Source organism: Montipora foliosa, chromosome 3 (assembly GCF_036669935.1).
Source record: "Montipora foliosa isolate CH-2021 chromosome 3, ASM3666993v2, whole genome shotgun sequence".
Taxonomy (NCBI): domain Eukaryota; kingdom Metazoa; phylum Cnidaria; class Anthozoa; order Scleractinia; family Acroporidae; genus Montipora; species Montipora foliosa.
Genome location: NC_090871.1, coordinates 65209017 through 65229467, shown reverse-complemented (window position 1 = coordinate 65229467; position 20451 = coordinate 65209017). Strand labels below are relative to the sequence as shown.

General features: G+C 38.3%; 3 protein-coding genes and 1 pseudogene across 6 annotated transcripts in view; 2 read left to right on the top strand and 2 right to left on the bottom strand.

Moving 5' to 3' along the window:
- Positions 1–20451, bottom strand: part of LOC137996231 (organic cation/carnitine transporter 2-like) — a 200655-nt pseudogene that overhangs the window by 111194 nt on the left and 69010 nt on the right.
- The window catches only part of LOC137997971 (tetratricopeptide repeat protein 28-like), a 114499-nt gene that overhangs the window by 51276 nt on the left and 42772 nt on the right, over positions 1–20451 (top strand). The gene's annotated exons all lie outside the window — the stretch shown is intronic.
- Positions 4485–18696, bottom strand: LOC137997974 (uncharacterized). 4 transcript variants are annotated; one of them, XM_068844334.1, is made up of 18 exons: positions 18426–18696; positions 16231–16367; positions 15512–15598; positions 15376–15435; positions 14773–14826; positions 14100–14159; positions 13609–13644; positions 13145–13189; positions 12532–12653; positions 11976–12067; positions 11351–11433; positions 10547–10633; positions 10302–10380; positions 9762–9798; positions 9355–9399; positions 8859–8900; positions 6066–6138; positions 4485–5953 (listed from the first exon to the last, which is right to left on the bottom strand). In XM_068844334.1, exons 1-18 carry the CDS (start codon positions 18659–18661, stop codon positions 5823–5825), a joined length of 1506 nt encoding a protein of 501 aa, XP_068700435.1. In that variant the 5' UTR covers positions 18662–18696; the 3' UTR covers positions 4485–5822. The 4 variants fall into 4 exon arrangements, with proteins under 4 accessions (XP_068700435.1, XP_068700436.1, XP_068700437.1 ...); XM_068844335.1 differs by having other exon boundaries at positions 4485–5950; XM_068844336.1 differs by having other exon boundaries at positions 14776–14826.
- On the top strand, positions 6230–7814 carry LOC137994320 (G protein-regulated inducer of neurite outgrowth 1-like). Its single transcript, XM_068839902.1, is given in 4 exon segments — positions 6230–6262; positions 6351–6722; positions 7324–7564; positions 7567–7814. Coding segments are annotated over 4 exon segments (894 nt in total).

Below are 20451 nucleotides of genomic sequence, written 5' to 3'. Positions count from 1 at the left end.
TCCTCTAAGTTATCATTTATTTATTTATTCTTTTTTACCATTTACCAGGATAAGAATACCCTGGAATTGCGAACGGGTGTGTCAATTGCCAGTTTTCGTTGGACAATAGATGGGTTTAAGGAGCGAGTAGCCGAGAAGATGACATTAAGTCAGAGCGTTCCACTCACAAGTACAGATTTTAATTCCGATGGAAAACTATGGAGGATGCTAATGTTCATAGCACCTCCAAAGTGCAAAATGTACGTACAATTGCGATCAGCAGTCTCACCCGTGCGAGTTGCTGTAAGGTGAGTGAGTGCACTGATTTCTTTCCTTTTTCTTTTACAAAGATAAAGTATTTAATGAATTTGAGTTCTTCAGAAGTTAGTAATAAATCAATAATTGTTATAAAGTTAGGTCGTTACCTAATTGAAACTGCTGTATACCTACGCTTGGCGTTACTTCTTCCTGACAATAATGATGTCTTTATCTTACAGATTTGTGATCTTTGGAAACTATGATGACGCTGTGACCCTGGATAGCGAGTTGATGAAGGAAGGTGACATGATTGGCGCAGAGTTTTCCCTTACTGAACTGGAGAAAAAGGCGGAAGACCGTACCGGTCCTCTGGTTGTAAAAGTTTTCCTAGAAAGAGTCCATTTATCTTTAAAGTAAACAAACTCGCTCAAGAGCTGATTTCAGTGTTCCTCATACTATTTATTTCCATGTTTTTTTTAGATTATAGTTAGTTTTAACTCGCAATTTTGTAGTATAACCTAATCAGATTTGTTTATTGCATTTTCACGTAAAGTAATCGTTCTTAAGACGATTCTATCGATATAATCGGACAAATGCTTTGTTACTGTTACTCCTTAGCATGCGCAAGGAGACAAATTTGCAATAAAAGAAAGAATGAAGGAAAGAAAGAAAAAAGAGAGAAAGACAGACAAAAAGGATTAACGGACGAAAGAGTTAGTGAGTGAATGAACTAATAAATCAATGATAAATAAAATAACGTGTGAATGAATGACTGAGTGCATTAGTGTATACAGAGATCATGTAATTTTTTTCTTACAAAGAATCTTTCCCCCGCTTTTGATCTTAGCCTGTGTAGAGCCGCCCCTTAACCCCTCAGAAATAAATCAAATAAATTCAGGCTTTTTCCATATTAAAAATATGCCGATGAAACCATCTTACATTTAATAAAGACTACGTCATATATCAGAATTGGTACAAACAAATTGGTTACGTACAAACTAGTAGATACACCCACCCACACACACACACACACAAAAAGATCCGGCGCAGCACAATGACCCATGCAAAAAAAATTGTCTAGCGTGCTTAAAAAACTGGATAGCCCAAGCCGATAATTTACAAAGCATTTTAAAGTTTTTTTTTATAAACTAGTAGATAAGCGTTTAAATACAACAAACAAACAAACAAACAAACAAACAAAAAATCAACAAAAAATATCCGGCGCAGCACAATGACCCACGCAAACAAATTGTCCAGTGTGCTTAAAAATGGATAGGCCACGCCGATAATTTAAAAAGTAGTTCTAAGGAAGTATGAAAGATTCCTGAAACCCGAGGGTCGGATGGGTTTTAAAGGTCGGGTAATCACTGCCGCTACCTACCGAAACAAAAATATGTTTCTGAAGATTCCGGTAGCGGATTCACCCGTAGCGATCACCCGTAGCGATTATAGATTTCAGACCTCGTCCCCGATATTGCTAATTGTGACATTTTCGAAGTTGTGACAAGCCCAACATAAACGCGACCTCGAAAATCAATTTCCATAGCGGAAATTCAATTTTCGATATCGATATTTCCCTGATGTAATTTTGAACGGTTTTTTGCGGCATATATTTCGCAAAGATCGATGCTAAGAGTGGATTCTTTCAGCTCACGTTAGCTGAAGAGTCGCGTTACGTTACCTAGGGTGTCTCGAAAACTCAGACCTCGAAACTTCAGACCTCAGACGTCAGACCTCGAAACTTCAGACCTCGAAAACTCAGACCTCGAAACTTCAGACCCCTTAAAAAATGATTGAAATTGTAAACGCAGGTCGGATCACTTTAGTTTTATGTGCAACCGAGGTCGATTTCCCTTTATCGAGCTCGCAAATAAAAGTGAACACGATGTCCAAAACAGAGCTCCGATTTAGTCGTGTACGCAGACACAAGGACCACGAATTTGAAAGCGAGCTCGTACTGTAAGTCGAGCTCGATCGAGTCTGAGCACGATGGCCACACTGGATGTCGAATCTTTCGAGTTCCAGTTTAAACCCTCGGATCGTTATCGTTATTTTTCGAGCTCACTTCTTATCGACCTCAACAAATCGAGAGCGATTTCAATGGAGCTTGGATTTCATTCCGTTGAAAATCGAGGTCGATTTCATTTTTTCTTTTCTTTTCCACTTATCGCGTGATCGCATCTTTCGTTTTGCACCCTATACTACTCATAATGTGGACAGCATTCCAAAGTTTTATACTGCGAGATAAGAATAATAATAAGAAGAAGAATAATAAGAATAATAATAATAAGAAGAAGAAGAAGAAGAAGTTAATTTCAACAATAAAAATAACTTCATTTTATGAGAGTAACACTTGACAGTACAGCACTGAAAAACCTGTGGCCCTCCCTTAAAATGTAAGAAAAGCTAACTTACAAGACAGTGGATTGCATGTACAATAAAAGTACCTTTATCCCTAAGAAATGATAGGAAAACTATCTAGTCCTGCATAACTTCCCTGCTTCGTTATTCTTAGGAAACGGTGACTTTTTTCCCTCTTTTTAAATGCTAATAAATATAACTTGGAAATAAAGTGGTTTATTATAAAACTGAGTAGTAGATATTTTTGCACTACTTGTCCAAAACCTTTTCCCCTGATGATGATGGTTCAGCAGCCTTTCAAATTGCTTTCTCTTTGGCTGCCTTTCTGAGCGTTATTCCAGCTTCTGCACGATTTTTTAGACCTCATATCACAACTTGAAGCTTTGGGTAAAAGTGTACTGACCGCCGCAGACTGGACATAGCCTTGCGCTTGTCGCCGTTAAAATCTATTACCCAGTTATTGAATTGAAAACGAAGAGAGAAACCAAACTATTAACACGGAGCGAAAGACGTGACGGAAAACCCACAGCTTGGTGCAATTGCGTGAAATTGAGGTGAAGATGCAGTTTCGCTTCATGTGCGCCTTCGCATTATACACCTAGAAACTTCTCACCGTAATCGCTTATGGACGGTGCCTACTATTGTTATTTCGCATACGGTCTGCGCATCTCGAGATACTCGTATTTCTTATAGCTGGTGCTTATTAATACAGGGATATCTTGGTGCTGTTCAACCACGCACTTTTCAGAAATAATTAAGCTTCCATTGAGAAAGAATGTCATACATTGCTTTGTATTTTAAAGGTTTTTACGCATATTATTCATCAATTATCTTTGAAAAATGAGTGGTTACCCAAAATTCAGTAACAATTGTTAAGATCTATATTTCCTGCATAATCATAAACCGGGGCAAAAATACCTTTGAATAGGTGCTTAGAAATACAGAGATATCTTTGCGCGGCTCAAAAATATACGGAGACAGCAGAATTTAGCAAGTGATCTCGGTATCCAAACAGAAAATTGAGGGTAACCACGCATTTTTCGGAGATAATTAAGCTTCAATTGAGAAAGAATGCCATACATTGCTTTGTATTTTAAAGGTTTCTACGTATATTATTCATCAATTATCTTTGAAAAATGAGTGGTTCAGTGACAATTGTTAAGATCCATATTTCCTGCATAATCATAAACCGGGGCAAAAATACCTTTGAATAGGCCATTTCCGAGTTGCCGTTTGTCTCGGTTTCGAAGTGAGTCTTGGTGCTCAACTATTGTAAGGGAATTTAGTTTGATTTGCATGAGAATGCACAACTCATTTCCATTTGAATGGTTGTGCACCAGGACTCGCTATGAAAGTGAGGCATGCAGCAACTCGGAAATAGGCTATTAGTAGGCACCGTCCTCATGGCTTGTAATTAGTCATAACTGGCCAAATTTTCGTCAGCAAAATAATTAAATTTCTCAGACAATGATGGTTCATAAACAAAGTTGTGAATTTCAAGGATTTTTCAAGACCTAATAAAGAAATCAAGTACTTTTCAAGGACCTCAAACGAATTCAAGGACTTTTCAAGACGGGTACTAAAATTCAAGACCTTTTCAAGATTGTGCGAACCATGCAGCAAGGGGCCCTCCCTGTTCCCTTATTTTTATTTTTCCCCTTTTAGTCCTCTCGTAAAAGGCTCGGGGAAGGGGACGACAGGAGAAAGAGCAAGAATCAACACCTTTTGTTTTTCGGGTTACTCTTTCAAACATATTAAAATGGGCTAATTCTGCCCGTCCCATTTTTTCTTTGTTTACAGCTGAATGCGACATCTTATTCAGGACCATTGCTGTAATCTCAAACCAAAGAAAACCAACCTACAAACAAATGGAAAGAGTCGCGAGGCAAAAACGAGTAAAGACTTAGTGTTAATTGGCAATAACCATGATCGTGATGATAAACGATTCCGAGGGTGCATGGGTTCTAATATGTCAACATCTTTTAGCTAGTTTTTCCTTGCCAATTTAGATCAAAAACCACAAGTCATTTGTAACCAATTTATATTAGTCTTCACAAGAAATCACTATAAATCCAGTGACATTAGCCCCTCTGAAAAGCTGCTGGCCGGCACGACCTTTACCAAAGCCATCTGTGTCTATTTTGCTTTCCTTTTTTGATTTGTAGCTAGGTTGTTATGTTGAAAGAGAAGACACGTTTTCCTTTGTTGGTGGACTAAACAGTTTATTAATTTTAAATTCTTCACAGACAAATCAAAGTTGTTGCTTCATAAATAATTAATTGTATATTCCTTGACTTGGATTGTACGATCATTTCTTAAATTCATAAGTTAACGTTTTTTTCTATTGTTTACTCATTCGGTCATTCTTTTTTCCCAACCAATTATTGTTTTAATTCACCATCCACTCCAAACTTTCCTCATTCATCCATTTGTACTTTCGTCTAGGGTCGCAATGGGGGTAATCGTTAATCATGAAAAGCCTAGAAAAGGTTTCCATCAGGCGTTAAAATGGCAAAATAATAACCGTTAGCCGTGAAATAAAAAACAAACGCATTTAGCGTGTTTTTTTTTAAATTTGAAAAGTGGAATAGGGAGTATTTCGAATTATTTAGAGACTCCAGAACACTCGACACCGTTTTACCAATTTTGACATTCCGTCCCGCCCTTAAGCAAGACAAAACAAGTCCCAAATAATCCCCAGCAATAGAGGATAAAGTAAGAGAACGGATCCCCATGCCCCATCACAGTTTTTAAAATCCATTTTTAGTTCCACAAGGTTCTTTAAGTTCTCGTACCCAACGCTGTGCTTATTACAAATTTCATTACGTCATTACATCTGGCCTATTCGATGCCTCTCTAAAATAAAATTTAAAAAAAAAATTAACCCTTCCATGGGGCTCCATTCTCTTAACTCGTCCTCTCTTGCCCCCAGTTGGCAGTTTTGACAAAAATGTAAGTTGCATTCTGATGACCAATGATGTATTCTATTCAACTTATGTGTACTAAAGAGAACCACAAAAAGCCAAAAAATTTGTTCATTATCAATACGGGAGGTTTCTTGTTTTTCATGCAAGTTAACCGTTACGAAAAAAAAAGACTGTTGGCAATGAAAAGCCAATTTTTTTATCCGGTGGCTGTGAAAGCTTTCCCCCCATTGCGATCCTCTCACACAATAACTCTTACATTTGCATTCTTTGTTGCTTTATAAAATTCCTTCTAACATGTTATTGTTCCACCCTGGGTTTTTTTTCTGGTGGTGCGTCTACTTCGCCCTGTCCGTGATGCCCTTTCTTCTTTTTATTTTTCTTATTCTTTTTCTTCCTTTTCTTCCTTTTACTCTCCTTTCCAACACCTGCTTCAAAATATAAACACAACACTAAGTTAAGCAGTTATTACCCTTCTGTGGGATTTTCTTGGCTCGTGGTCTAGAAACTGGATTGCAGTTAATTATGCTAAAGGCCAGTTACCTTCATCAACTTTGTCCTCTACTGTTTTTTCAAGGTTTTCACTCTCAACCTCAGGTACTGGTCCAAATGTCACCTAAAACCATAAAATCACAGTGGAAGTATGACAATAGCAAAAACACAACACGGTGTTTTTCCTTTTGTTATACTTCCACTAGTTAAATAGCATGCAAAAGTGTTCATTTATGATTCTTAGTCAAGTTCGAAGCAATCCAGTCAAGCCAATCCAAAATAATCTAGTCCAGCCAGCCCAAACCATTCCAGTCCACCCTGTCCTAACCAATCCAGTATGGGCAGTCCAAACCAATCCAGTCCGCCCAGTCTGAACCAATCCAGTCCGCCCAGTCCGAAAATAATCCAATACGGCCAGTCCAAATTATTCAGTCCGGCCAGTCCGAACCAATCCAATCCAGCCACTCCGCCCACTCTGAAAAAAACCAGTCCGTGCAAGCTGAACCAATCCAGTCCGCCCAGTCTGAATCAATCCAGTCTGGCCAGTCCGAACCAATCCAGTCCGCCCAGTCTGAACCAATCCAGTCCGGGCAGTCCGAACCAATCCAGTCCGGCCAGTCCAAATTATTCAGTCCAGCCAGTCCGAACCAATCCAGTCCGCCCAGTCTGAACCAATCCAGTCCAGGCAGTCCAAACCAATCCAATCCGGCCAGTCCAAATTATTCAGTCCAGCCAGTCCGAACCAATCCAGTCCGCCCAGTCTGAACCAATCCAGTCCGGGCAGTCCGAACCAATCCAATCCGGCCAGTCCAAATTATTCAGTCCAGCCAGTCCGAACCAATCCAGTCCGCCCAGACCGAAACAATCCAGTCCAGCCAGTCCGAACCAATCCAGTCCGCCCAGTCCAAATTATTCAGTCCAGCCAGTCCGAACCAATCCAGTCCACCCAGTCTGAACCAATCCAGTCCGGGCAGTCCGAACCAATCCAATCCGGCCAGACTGAAACAATCCAGTCCAGCCAGTCCGAACCAACGCAGTCTGCCCAGTCTGAACCAATCCAATCCGGCCAGTCCGAAAATAATCCAATCCGGCCAGTCCAAATTATTCAGTCCAGCCAGTCCGAACCAATCCAATCCAGCCACTCCGCCCACTCTGAAAAAATCCAGTCCGTGCAGTCCGAACCAATCCAGTCCGCCCAGTCTGAATCAATCCAGTCCAGCCAGTCCGAACCAATCCAGTCCGCCCAGTCTGAAACAATCCAGTCCGGGCAGTCCGAACCAATCCAATCCGGCCAGTCCAAATTATTCAGTCCAGCCAGTCCGAACCAATCCAGTCCGCCCAGACTGAAACAATCCAGTCCAGCCAGTCCGAACCAATCCAGTCCGCCCAGTCTGAACCAATCCAGTCCGGGCAGTCCGAACCAATCCAATCCGGCCAGTCTGAAACAATCCAGTCCGGGCAGTCCGAACCAATCCAATCCGGCCAGTCTGAAACAATCCAGTCCGGGCAGTCGGAACCAATCCAGTCCGGCCAGTCCAAATTATTCAGTCCAGCCAGTCCGAACCAATCCAGTCCGCCCAGACTGAAACAATCCAGTCCGGGAAGTCCGAACCAATCCAATCCGGCCAGTCCAAATTATTCAGTCCAGCCAGTCCGAACCAATCCAGTCCGCCCAGACTGAAACAATCCAGTCCGCCCAGTCTGAACCAATCCAGTCCGGGCAGTCCGAACCAATCCAATCCGGCCAGTCCAAATTATTCAGTCCAGCCAGTCCGAACCAATCCAGTCCGCCCAGACTGAAACAATCCAGTTCGTTAAGTCTGAACCAATCTACGTTGTCATAGGAAATTAACAATGCGTGTTAATTTAATGTAATGTTAATTTTCATCGCGTTGTCGACGTGCATTGTTAATTTCCTATAATAAACCTAACTTTTGAAAAATCTGTGTCAATTAATGTCCATGTAAATTTAATGCACGCTGTTTTACAACCTTGTTATTTTAAATCAACCTTTATATCATTACAAAACCTTATTAGTTCCTCACTAGATCCCTTTGAGCAATCCTTAAAGCTAAAAACTGTAAGTGCTTCTTTTCTCCATGATACATATGCATGTTGAGATTTTGTAAGTGCAGCAAATTCGTCTTACTGCAACAAACTGAGGCTTTGAAAGATCTTTTGCATTGATAGGGTCTAGTTAGGCTTCAAAACAAAATTTTTCGGCTTTAAAAAAACTTAGAAACATCCGTGGACTGGTCTTGGTAGGGTTTATTCACTCACAAAAGCAAAAACGCAGTTTGGCGTCCAGAAATGTAAAGTGCGAGCTCGCAGAGTTATGAAAATCGCAGTAAATAAAACAAGATGCTTATCCAAAAATTCGCGCTAATTTAATGCTTCTAAACCTAACTTTTGAAAAATCTGTGTTAAGTTAGTGTAATGTTGCGTTGTCAACGTGCACTCTTAATTTCCTATAATAAGGTAGCCCAGCCAGTCTGAACCAATCCAATCTGGCCAGTCCAAATTATTCAGTCCGGGCAGTCCGAACCAATCCAATCCAGCCACTCCGCCCACCCTGAACAAATCCAGTCCAGCCAGTCCGAACCAATCCAGTCCGCCCAGTCCAAATTATTCTGTCCGGCCGGTCCAAACCAATCCAATCCGGCCAGTCCAAATTTTTCATTCCGACCAGTCCGAACCAATCCAATCTGGCCAGTCCAAAACAATCCAGTCCGGGTAGTCCGAACCAATGCAGTGCGACTGATCTGAAATAATCCAGTCTGGCAAATCCAAAATAATCAAGTCCAATGGCGATTTTTGGGCAAGTAGATACTTTGCTATGCATACCTCTGAATCCTCAACATCATCCCCGTTGACAGAGTTAGTATCCTAGAAGAAAGTAAGTTAATTACTGAATGAAATAGAATATGAAGTATTTATTCTTAGGAACTGTCATGCAAGAAATATTATAAAATAATTTGAAAAAAAACCTCCTATTGACATTTGCATTTCAGCACCTTTTTTGTCAACATTACTAGAATGCTTCACAAGAGGGAAAATAACTTTTTTTACTAATAGCAATATTCACTGTTTATAAACAATTCTTTTGACATGTAAATTTTGCCAACCACAGAACAAAAGCATGCTTTGTTTCAACAGACAATAAACCGCTGGTTCGCACATGAATGATACCTGGTTATGTAATGGTGAGTATAGCTGTTGTAGTATTCTAGACAAGGCACACCTCTACCAAGTGATATAATATTATTGTTCTCATGAAAGCACTGATGTTTGGCACTAATAAAATTATCAAGTACAAAATTCCATAGCAAATTTAACTTACTTCGACTTCACTATTCTCAGTTATTACGAGGGACTCCTTCATTGCCTGAAAACCAAAATAAGAATTAATCACACGAGTCAATCAACTTATTGACTTGTGTATTCAGGTAAGGTGCATACAATGATACAAGTGCTGGTATTTTTATCAAGTGAGAAAATTTAAAGTAATATTCTAACAACAAGTTTCACAGGGGGGCAGATTGGTTATTTTCCATCCTCCACATCCACTTATAACCCCTCTCACCTGAGAGTGAGTCAATTATGCTTGCCAATTGCTTTTAACTGTGAAAACCAACCATATTTTCGTAAATTGATCTCCCCCTTTACATCAAGTATAGTCCTTGCTGATATGCATCAGAGGCTATATTAGTTTTCCTATTAAACCAATATCATTTTTAAAGTTAATACCTTTTCACGACTTGAACTGGTTCTTGTCAAATTGATTCTAGGATAGGAGAAGACATGCAAAGCAAATATTAAAGAAAAAGGCCACATGCCTGGACAAGGAAACAACAACAACACTCTTGTTTCTTGTTATTATTGGTGGAGACATCCTTATCTATATAAATTTTATTACTATATAGTTTCGTACTACACGATGCTGCAGCACTCTTCAGACAAAAATAGCCTAATGCCAGATTAAAACAGTGCGCTTATTAAACCTGAAATTTCAAAATGCGGTTATTATGAATACAACAATGTTTCTATGGATTCTAACTATAAAGCATCATTTGACAGCCCTAGCAAACGAATGAGCACTTGTATGCCTTGGAATCTTAGAGACAGTAACATTAGCTTCCAGAGCTATAAGCCCCAGGAGTCAACGGGTTAATCACTCAATGAAAAACTATGTGCCCATTATTTAAAATTCGGTTATAATAAGCATACTGTTGTTATCTACCATCAGGCTATTTTATCTGAAGAGCCTCAAAACAACAATTTATTTACCCTTTACGTTTCAGATGTGAGAACATCTGTAGTGCATTCACCAGTGCCTCTTGTACTCTTCCTTCATTTATGTTGGTTTCTGTGATGAAAAGTGAAAAAATAAATTTCCAAAAAACAAAACAACATGAGCAAAAACCTTCATTGCCTGATACACCGAAGTAATAGATGATTACATTTGGTGAATAATAAAGAATGAGTGCTTAGTACATACAGGGTTTATTGGTTACAGGGTTCATTTTTCTTACCATTTAAAATATCCACACACTGTGGAATTTGAGAGGGAACCACTACCAGCAATGCTGTTTGTTCACCCACACCATATTTTGCTTGAACTGCAAGACATCAAGACAACAAGATTCACCTCAATAATTATTAAAAAACTGTGTTGACACTTCAACTTTCTAGGACATAAAGACATATTTAACATTGTATAAATGATCCAAAGATAAAAATAATAGTTTGTTTTGAATTAATAAACTGTGAATATGTGTTGTACAAATTTGATCATGAGTTAATTAATTAATTAAACACAACAGCACAAAAATACTGTTGAGTTATTCTGAATAATTAATTCAGGCTTGAAGTGGTTCATAAAAAGCAAATCCTAAATAATTTTCTCAAATTTCCCTTGGCACCATTTTCCTCAACATATTCTGCAAACAAGATGTTTGGTTACCGGACCGGGTATAATACACAACATAGGCTACATCAGTCATTTCGATCAAGTACATAAATGTTAGTAAACAAGGTGCACTGCAGATTTACAATAGTTAGTCCTAAGTCTTGCTCTATCTTTTGGATATCAAAAAAAGAGTAGCAAAATTGGGATAAAATATTGTCTTTTTTTGTAGACGCCCTGTCAAAACTCTCAGGGGGTCTGGTTTAATACTATACACTGCCGATTCAGCCTAAACGACATCCCCAAAAATAGAGCACTGTATACCCCTTTACACTAACCATTAATTTGGTCCTTTTATTTCCTACAGTTTTTAGGAGTGTAGTCTCTTATAATTAAAAAAAGATACAGGAACAGTGACTCAGAAACTCACCTTTAGATCCTTCATTTGATTGGCTATATGCAACCCAAATGAAAACTTCCTTGTTATGTTTCCTAAGTTGATTATTTAGAATCCTGAACACATGCATAAAAGACACAAAAAACCATTCAACTATATGGTTTATAATGAAAATAATTGTGGGCAAAGAAAGGTGTTTTGTTTCAATTTGGAAGTAGTTGGTTTGGGCTTTGTTTTCTTAAAAATGGTGTTGGACCATGATATACTTTAATTCACAGTGAGAGGTTTAAATTTTGCAAAAAAAGTATGCACATGACAGGGTTATGATTGCTGGTTGGTGTTCGATAGGCAATGCACATGAAACCACATCATTTGTTTCAAAGGCATGAATTGTTGGGGTGTTTGTTTCTCAGCCTGTGCATGTGAGTTCCTTAAAAAATATTTCATGAGGAGAAAAAGAGAGAGAGTTTTGAAGGCCCTTAGCCTAGCTACATGTAGCTTGTGTGATTTTTAAACACGATATGTTGTTCATATGACCATAAACCATTATACAGATTTACTTGTGATTTACTTTACAGGACACAGATTCTTATCTAGAATTCACTTCCAAGTATTTTCATTATACTTGCATTTCTTTTTCCAGAATACTATCACTCACTTGAAAAGACGATCAATGAACTCCTCTGAGTTGTTTTGGCTGAACAAGACAAGGAGACACACTGCTCCGTCCTCTCTTGCTTGCCATAACATCTGTTCAAACAAAACAGGCTTTATTTTTCTCAACTAGGTACTGTATTTGTTTAACATTACTGACCAGGCTACAGATAATAAAGTTCAATCATAGATGCCACTTTTTCCATGCAAGTAGAATATCTAATCTGTAGGGCGCAAGTTGGCTTTTATTGCATTAAGATGTGTTTGCCATATTATTATTAGTAGTAGTATACATGCAGTAATTCTGCTATCACTTAGAATGGTGATGTCATTTAAATGTCAATCACAACTCCCTAATGGGCATATGGGGTCAATAATGCTTTGAACACTCTTTAAAATTTTAAAATGTACATAATTGTGAACTGGCTGAATGGATGATTGACTCATTAAGTTGTTCATGAATTCACAATGTGTATGTATGTGACAAAATGTACAATAAAGTTATTTGGATTAAGAGTCTGAATGTGATGACAAGAAGAACAGTTGTTAATTTCCAGTACCTCATTCAGAGTATGAGTCATAAATGGTGGCAGCTTGCATTTTCCTTTAGTAATTTTTTCCACCATTTTAATTATGGAGGCAACCTCTGCTGTTCGCCCTGGATAATCATCTTTGTTTTTTTCTACCAAAGAAAAAGCAGCAACATGTACATTCAATGACATTAATGATGGTCACCAACAATATACCCTATTTCCTCGAATAAGCACCCACCCCTTAGGGTATAATGTCAAACAAGCCATAAGACTTGTTAAAGACCCTGGTGTCTCTGCTCTTGTCGTTCGAAGACTAAGATTCCTTGTAAACAGTACGTGGAAACTAAAGGAAAAAAAACCTGGGACAACTTACCGCTAGCCAGAAATTTGGGCACTGGATGTTGTCTCCATACATGGTTTAATTGAACAGACACAACAAATAAAATAGATACAACACCATGACATGCTTTGAGATCTATGATTGTTACAAGTGTGAAATTATAAAGCAACTCCACACTTTCTTATGCCTCAGGCTATAAGTTGAGAAGTAAAAAGTGTATTTGAAAAGCATTGGTTTAAATCAATATCCCGAGCTACTAATAATTATTCACATAATCAATCATGATTTATTAATGCCCACCATCAGAAAATCCAAAGGTAGACAGGTCTTCTATAACACTGCCAACTGTAAAAGAAAAGGGAAAAATATTAGCATCACTAATACATGTAACTGTTAAATCAAAATCTTTTTTCAGTTAAGCTTGGTGGTGTCCAATTTTACTAAGTGCATTGTGAGAATCAGTTAGAACCGTAGCTTGACATCAATGCAATATCCAAGATGTATGAAATTGTATGTACACTTAGTATGTGGTAGAGGTATGGCATACCAGACATCATATAGAATGACGCAAAGTTGTGTCAGCTGAGTGGTCAAAGACCTTTAATTAACTAAATTCAAGCTGTAAAAAGTTTGAGTATGTCATAGGTTCTCATAGAAGTACCTAAAAGTTTTGCATCTTTGGAAACGTTCTGATGTAAATCTAGAGTTATGTAAAAAATCCCTAACAATTTCACCAATTGCGTACAGCTGTATATACCACTTACCAACTTCCGGGTCAACTGTTAAGACTTTGACATTACCTGTTGGTGAGATAAATATCATCTGTTATTAAGAGTCTAATATAACGATGACATTTTTTTTTAATCAGAAGATCGTAACATTGAAGCTCAGAGCTAGGGTCTTTTACTTTAAACATTTCTTTATTTGGTTGTAACTTTGCTTGCGTATTCTCCCATGCGTGCAGCTTAGATGTGAATAGATTGCACATAATGGACGTAGGATCAACTAATAATAATATTAAAACAGGGTGCCCACGGCTAATTTAAGCACTCAACAATACTTACACCCTTGTTTTGAGTCACAATATTTACAACTCAACCAACCTATAACACTGAAAATATGGGAATGGCAAGAAAAAAAAAATTTAAAATGCTTGCGAATATCCAAGATGTTCTTCTATATTTAAAAAATCTCATTTGTCACAGGTCCCTTATTCAGAATAATAATTATTTGTAGGATTTAATCACATTATCACCTTTATCATGTCTGCTGCCAGATGATGAGCTTGAAGCGGAGGTTATGATACAATCTAAACCTAGAATTCAATAGAGTCCGGCAATTAATCAATGTTATAACATCATGATGATTACTCTGAAATCGGTGTCTGACACTGGAAGACTATAGATACATGTCCTAGCCCTAAATCACAGTTATTGAAAGCTAACCAATTTAAAATGGGTACTTAAGACTGAAATACTGTTTACCAGCATTAATTGTAGACAGCTGGCAGTCTGCAGTCCTCAGTTGTCTACCATCTAGCTCTCTGTAATTAATAATGTGTTTGTTTAACCCATTCACCCAAAAAGCGGCCCCACTGACAGAGTGAAACCTACAAGCATCATTCTCAGGAGGGAAAGTGTTAAAGGGGATGTTATAGTTTTTGAGGGGACCTTGATGTTGTTAATAGACCATTTTATAGTTGTCTGCTTAGTTATCTGGCCTTTGAATGAAAGTGAGGCTGGAGTTGACCTTGCTTTCAATTGATAGAAACCTCACAGCTTTTCTTATGCAAATTCCTAATTAACATGGGAACAACATTAACAAAAGAAAAGCAGTCAGGTTTCTATCAAAGTAAGGTCAACTCCAGCCACACTTTCATTCAAAGGCCAGGTCACTGAGCACACAACTGTAAAGTGGCACTGCCTTACCACCATCAGACATTTCTTCATGATCAATTCCTGTCCCATCTAATGCATTTGCATCTAAAAATGACAGTAATCCTAGGTCACTGTATCTAATATAGTACAATTATCTATAATGGTCACTTTACAGAGACTTCATTACCACTGAGATGTTTCCAAATTAGGGGGGCCTAAAATACAAGTCACATTCCACAAGTCAAGACTAAGAGTCTCTGCTCCAGTGGTGAACAACTAAGCCAAACGTTTCCCTTAGACTTGAATAACATTTTTGGAGAGTTATTAGGGCTAGGAGGCACTTTCAGTGTTGTTTATTTATCTGCAGCACAGAGACATGTACCCTGACCTCTGGAATGTGACCTGTGTTTTCGACCCATCATTTCAAATTTCTTTTCTGCATTAACCTAAAGCAATTTAAAAACATGTAATTGGGGAGGGAATTGTGGCCAATACTGTAAACAATAAAAATATCGCATACATCATTGCGTATACAATGGCATGTAATTACCTTAGCAAAGAAAGCAAACTGAGAGAATTATAGGTTTTTTTTTAAAGTGGCCAGATTCAAATAAAATTAAAGTGATCAAAATTTAATTGTATGTGAAATATTACCATCTTCATAGCTAACACCTGCCCTCTGTGCCATGGCCGTCAACAGCCTCCGTGTTGTAGCTATAAAAACAATTATTACTGAGTTAAACCAATAAACTGATAGGTGAACATATCAAAGCCTTTGGAAATGACTAACCTCCACTTTGAGGTGTGTGGGTTAAATCCACCGTTGGAGTTGCCTGGGTGGATGCAGAAGCTGATGTACATGTACTTGTACATGTAGCTGTTAATTGACGTAAGGAAGAAATGTTAGGATGAGGATGGCTACCTGAAATGCATTTAACGTAATATGTTGCATACCAGCCAGGAGAGTACTTTTTTTTTTTCATTTGTTTGAATGGTGCAGAGTGATAAAACTGATATTTCTCTCAAATATTTCTGCAATTTTTCAATCAATTATGTTACACAAATGTGTGGATAATGAAAAGGTATGATAAAATTCAAGGAAAGTATGATTAAAATTAAATAAACAGCTGTTTAATTAATACCTCAGTACTCTATAGGGGACCAAAGCCATACAACCTACACTTGAGTACAGGTGTGTATTAGTATATAGAAGCTTCCCTAAAAAATATCGCTTCCCTGAAGTGTATGAAAAATATACATCAGAATTTCTCTGGCAACCTGTATCATAATTCTGTAGCGAGTCAAGTTACTCTATGAGTCTTTACAATACTGTACGAGAGACCAAACCTGTCATTTTTTTTTATTAGTACATCCAACATTTGAGTATACAATTTCAGTAGGTATTAACTATTATAATAGTGGTTAATCATGCAAAACTATGGCTCTTGCCAGCTATTTAACCATATATGTATTGGAATGGACCTAATTAAGGTTAAAAAGTATGCATACCTGTTAACTGTAAATAAAAATAGATTTTCTTTTTATGTGCTGCGGAGTAATGTCTCACAATCTCCTCACCGTTGAGTAACCCATTCTTGACAGTGGCCATGGCATGACCTTTTTCATAGGACTTAACAAAAGTTAAGCTTGAAAAAAGGAAGGGAAATAGAGCTATTAAGTAGGTTTATTAGCTTTGTTGTTTAATGTTTAAGGCTAGGAAGTAAGAGTCTGAAGGATCCATCTGCTTTGTGTTCAAAATGAAAAAAGCATGCATATTAGCATTGTGTCAGTGAGACTCACTCAGGTCCTCCCTGATCAACCCATGAAGACTGGCTTCTTTTTGTTGATGCAATATGTTGATTCAAAGTGAATTTTTGATCAGACATGGATCACACGGAATTAGGGTAAAAGTAACTGGGAACTATTACACGCCCTTTTCCTGTACACGTATTTATAGGGACGTCTCATACAATTCCTACTTGCCAGATGTACACAAGCAAATAAAACTTGTCACACAAAAATAACCACATAAATAGTGCTCCTGTAAACCTGTAAACAGGGCTTAGAATGCAGTTTTAAGCCCTGTCTACACAACCAATTTCTATGTGAAATTTAATGGGTCAGCAATGCCTTTGAACAGCATATATATGTAGAAACAAGGCGAGGTTGCATGAGGTCATTGTCCAAAGGCAGGAATTTGCGACATCGTCTACATGCGCAATGCATGAATTGCCAGAAATCAGATTCCTGTTTATACACAAAGGGTTCTGGAATCGCTAGGGGGTAAGTCGCGGAAAGAAAATGTACGGCAGAAACTTATTTCGACGTCCAAAACATGCTTTCGGAGAGAGATCAACGCTTTTTTCGACACAGAATTATCAGACATCGATTAGGGCAATGTTGATACATGGCATCAACAAGCAAGGAAGCGAATCAGCAAATTTTATCTCATATTTCATTCATTCCACTTCAATCCAGCTTATTATTACATATCAGACCTAAGTACAATTTTCAGTGGTGAATAAAAGACTTACGCGTTATATTCACTGCGATGAATATAACATTTTGGAGGTGTGGCTGCTAAGCCAATCAAACACTTTTCGTGCCTTCTTATCTTGTTTTAGCTCGTTGTTTGGCACTTTCTTGATATTGACCACTGAAATTTTCACCGAAACAATTATTCGCCTCAGTCTCAGTGAATATTGGGGAATATTTACCTCGACTACGTCTCGGTATATTCACCAATATTAACTTCACCTTCGGCGAATGATTGTTAACTAGTACATGAGAGCAGCTAAAGGCAGGGGCTTACATGGTATAAATTATGGTCAACGCACAGAATTTGAAGAATTTATAATAATAAAAGAAGGCTTTAACTAAAATTATTACAATACTACTAAAACAACTAATTATGATTACTTAATTTACAAGCATAATATAATCCAATAAATCGTATAAATAAATAATCCTAGAATAATTGTTTGAGCCATAAAGTATACAAAATTAGGGACTCCTTTATAAAATCAAATACTGAACAGGGCATTATAGTTAACACTTCACACTTCAAACAAAAACGTCCACTTGCCACGTGTCAACATTGCCCAAACCGATTACTGATAAAATTGTGTCGAAAATAGCTTTGACCTCTCTCCAAATCGACGTCCAATAAGTTTTACGCCGTACATTTTCTCACAGCGATTTGCAATGTCTGCCCCTTAGCGATCCCAGAACCCTTTGCGTTTAAAGCACGGATCCGATTACCGGCAAGTTTGTGATAACTTTAGAGAACTAACTTTTTACTTGTCACTTAAAAGCTAAGCTTTTCAGCAACCACATTTGCCGTGCATAAAAATTGGCCTGATTTCAGCGTGCAAACGAGCAAATAAAAAGTGTCACGCAAAAAATGGCACAGAAATTGCTCGTGTTGACGGGCCTTTACATTTCTTTCACCTTTATTTAAACTACTCACAAAACAAAAAAAATTAAGTCGTCCTCAACGGACTCTCAGCCTGAATATGTTCGAATTCTTAGTATGTTCTTAAAATTTCGGTTAATCTCAGACTGAAGGTTCTCATAAAAAGGCTCGGAGACACTACGTTCTAGAAATGCCCGCCCACTCATTTGCATATGAATATCGAGTGGAGCATTTTTATATGCATCATTCTAAACAGACTTGATTAAGACCTATGTACAGTTAGGCTTACCTCTTCAAATTAACTCCCATTAGAGAAGGGAAGCTGGCAAGCAGCAATCTTCCCATGGCGGCATCGGAGTGGTTTCTTGTAAACGTGACATCCACACTCCTCCCATTTGCCTTCAAAGACTCCATCATTTTGCCCGATGGCGCTTTCGTCAACGGCCGATACAAAAAGACAAATGTCCTCGTAAAGGCTCGTTTGCTATATTTGACACAAGTTTGTTCTTCTGTTGGTGAGTCCATGATCGCAATATGAAAGGTCGTCAAAGGTGTGCCTGGCGTGGTGAAGGGACGCGAACACGACACCACAAAATGCGTCATGCTGTGACAACGTAATCCAGGAATTTAATTTTGTTTCGACAAAAAGGCCGGGTTGTTCCACTTTTAAAAATTTTCGTGGAAATAAAAGCTGTAAATTTTTTCCAGTTTTTTAATTCGGCATAGGAAAAAAAATTCATAGGGGAATGACCATTCTTTACCCCTACAAAATAACGGCAATTAGAAAACGCTACCGTTTCCCAGGGGGTTATATCACAAGGGTTAGGCTGGCAAAATTTACTATCCTTTTGGAATATTTCAGCAGAAACGTTTGTTGATAACGCTTCATCTTTTGAACGCCGATGTAAAGAATGAAATTAAATCAAATTTTACGTATTGAAAACGGTTTCGGCTTCCGGACAGGATCGAAATCACTTGATCTGCGATTTTTCAGTTATGCTAGTTGTCGAACTACAAACAATAAGCCAATTAGACAGGGAGTCAGAGATTACAAATATTATCCATCAGCCTTCCTGTGCCAGGCTAATTTCTTGTCTTGTTGCATAGAAAGCGTGTTTCTCCTCTTCTGTACTGTTTTAGCGATAAGGTTTACCATGTCTCATTTCAAGTTTATTGGAACAACAGACAAAAGTCTAGACTGCAGCATCTGGTAAGGGGATTTAATTTCAGATGAATTTAGCATGTTATTTCAAGATACACCTTCCCATGATGTACGATTCTGTTTTATAATTGAAAATAGCAATATGCTTAATTTGCAGTTATTTGACAATGCTGAGACCAGTTACGCTATCCTGTGGGCATTCGAGTTGCCAGGAATGCTTGATGAAGTTGATGGTCTCAGCACCACATCCGTCGTGTCCTCTGTGCAGAAGGGAGATCGCGAGGGATTCAGTGCTTAATGTAAATGTAGCGCTGAATTCCCTCACTCGTAATCTGTTGGTGGCTTGCGCAAATGATGAGTGTGAATGGATGGACACTTACGAAAAGGCGGAAGACCACGCAAAACAATGCCCTAAGCGAAAAGTTGCGTGCTCAAACGATGGTTGTCAGCATACTCTAAGCAGGGAAGAGATGACCACGCACATCTTGTCCTGCGAGAAGCAGCTGATTCCCTGCTCAGACTGTGGAATATTCACGACAAGAGAAAAGCTAACGCACCACCTCGCTGAGCTGTGCTCCTATACGACTATTTCTTGTCCTCTTGGATGTGGGGAGATAATGCCAAGGTAAGTCATGTTCTTTGTCTGGTGCAGCAATATTTCACGTTATTTTAAGGTGTTTCGGGGAAATCTTTAGTTAATCATTAGTTTAACCTCGAAAACGGTGATGTGGAATCCTTTACTGATAAAATGATCGTTACATCACAAACGACATGATTCTGAACAGAAACGACCTTTATCCAATCGATTTGGAAATTGAAAAATGTTAGGCCGACTTTTTTTCAATATTACTAAAATGCAATCCGTTTCAATCTTGTCCATCATTGTCCATCCATGCTTCTCTTTCCTTTTGCTAAATTTCTTTTATGCTGCTGAACGATTTTACTGAGTGGTTATTGCAGTGTTTCTACTTTTTAGGTATTTTAGGTGATATGAAATTACATCATTTTGCGTGACATAGCCCCTTTAACTGTAGCCTGCGAGCAGGCCGGCTTCCCCATTCCTCTCACCGGCGAGACCGGCTCGCGGTTGCGGGCTTGACGGGCGAAAATAATTTAGTGAGCCTACCCGCAGCTACTTTAACTTCATAATAGA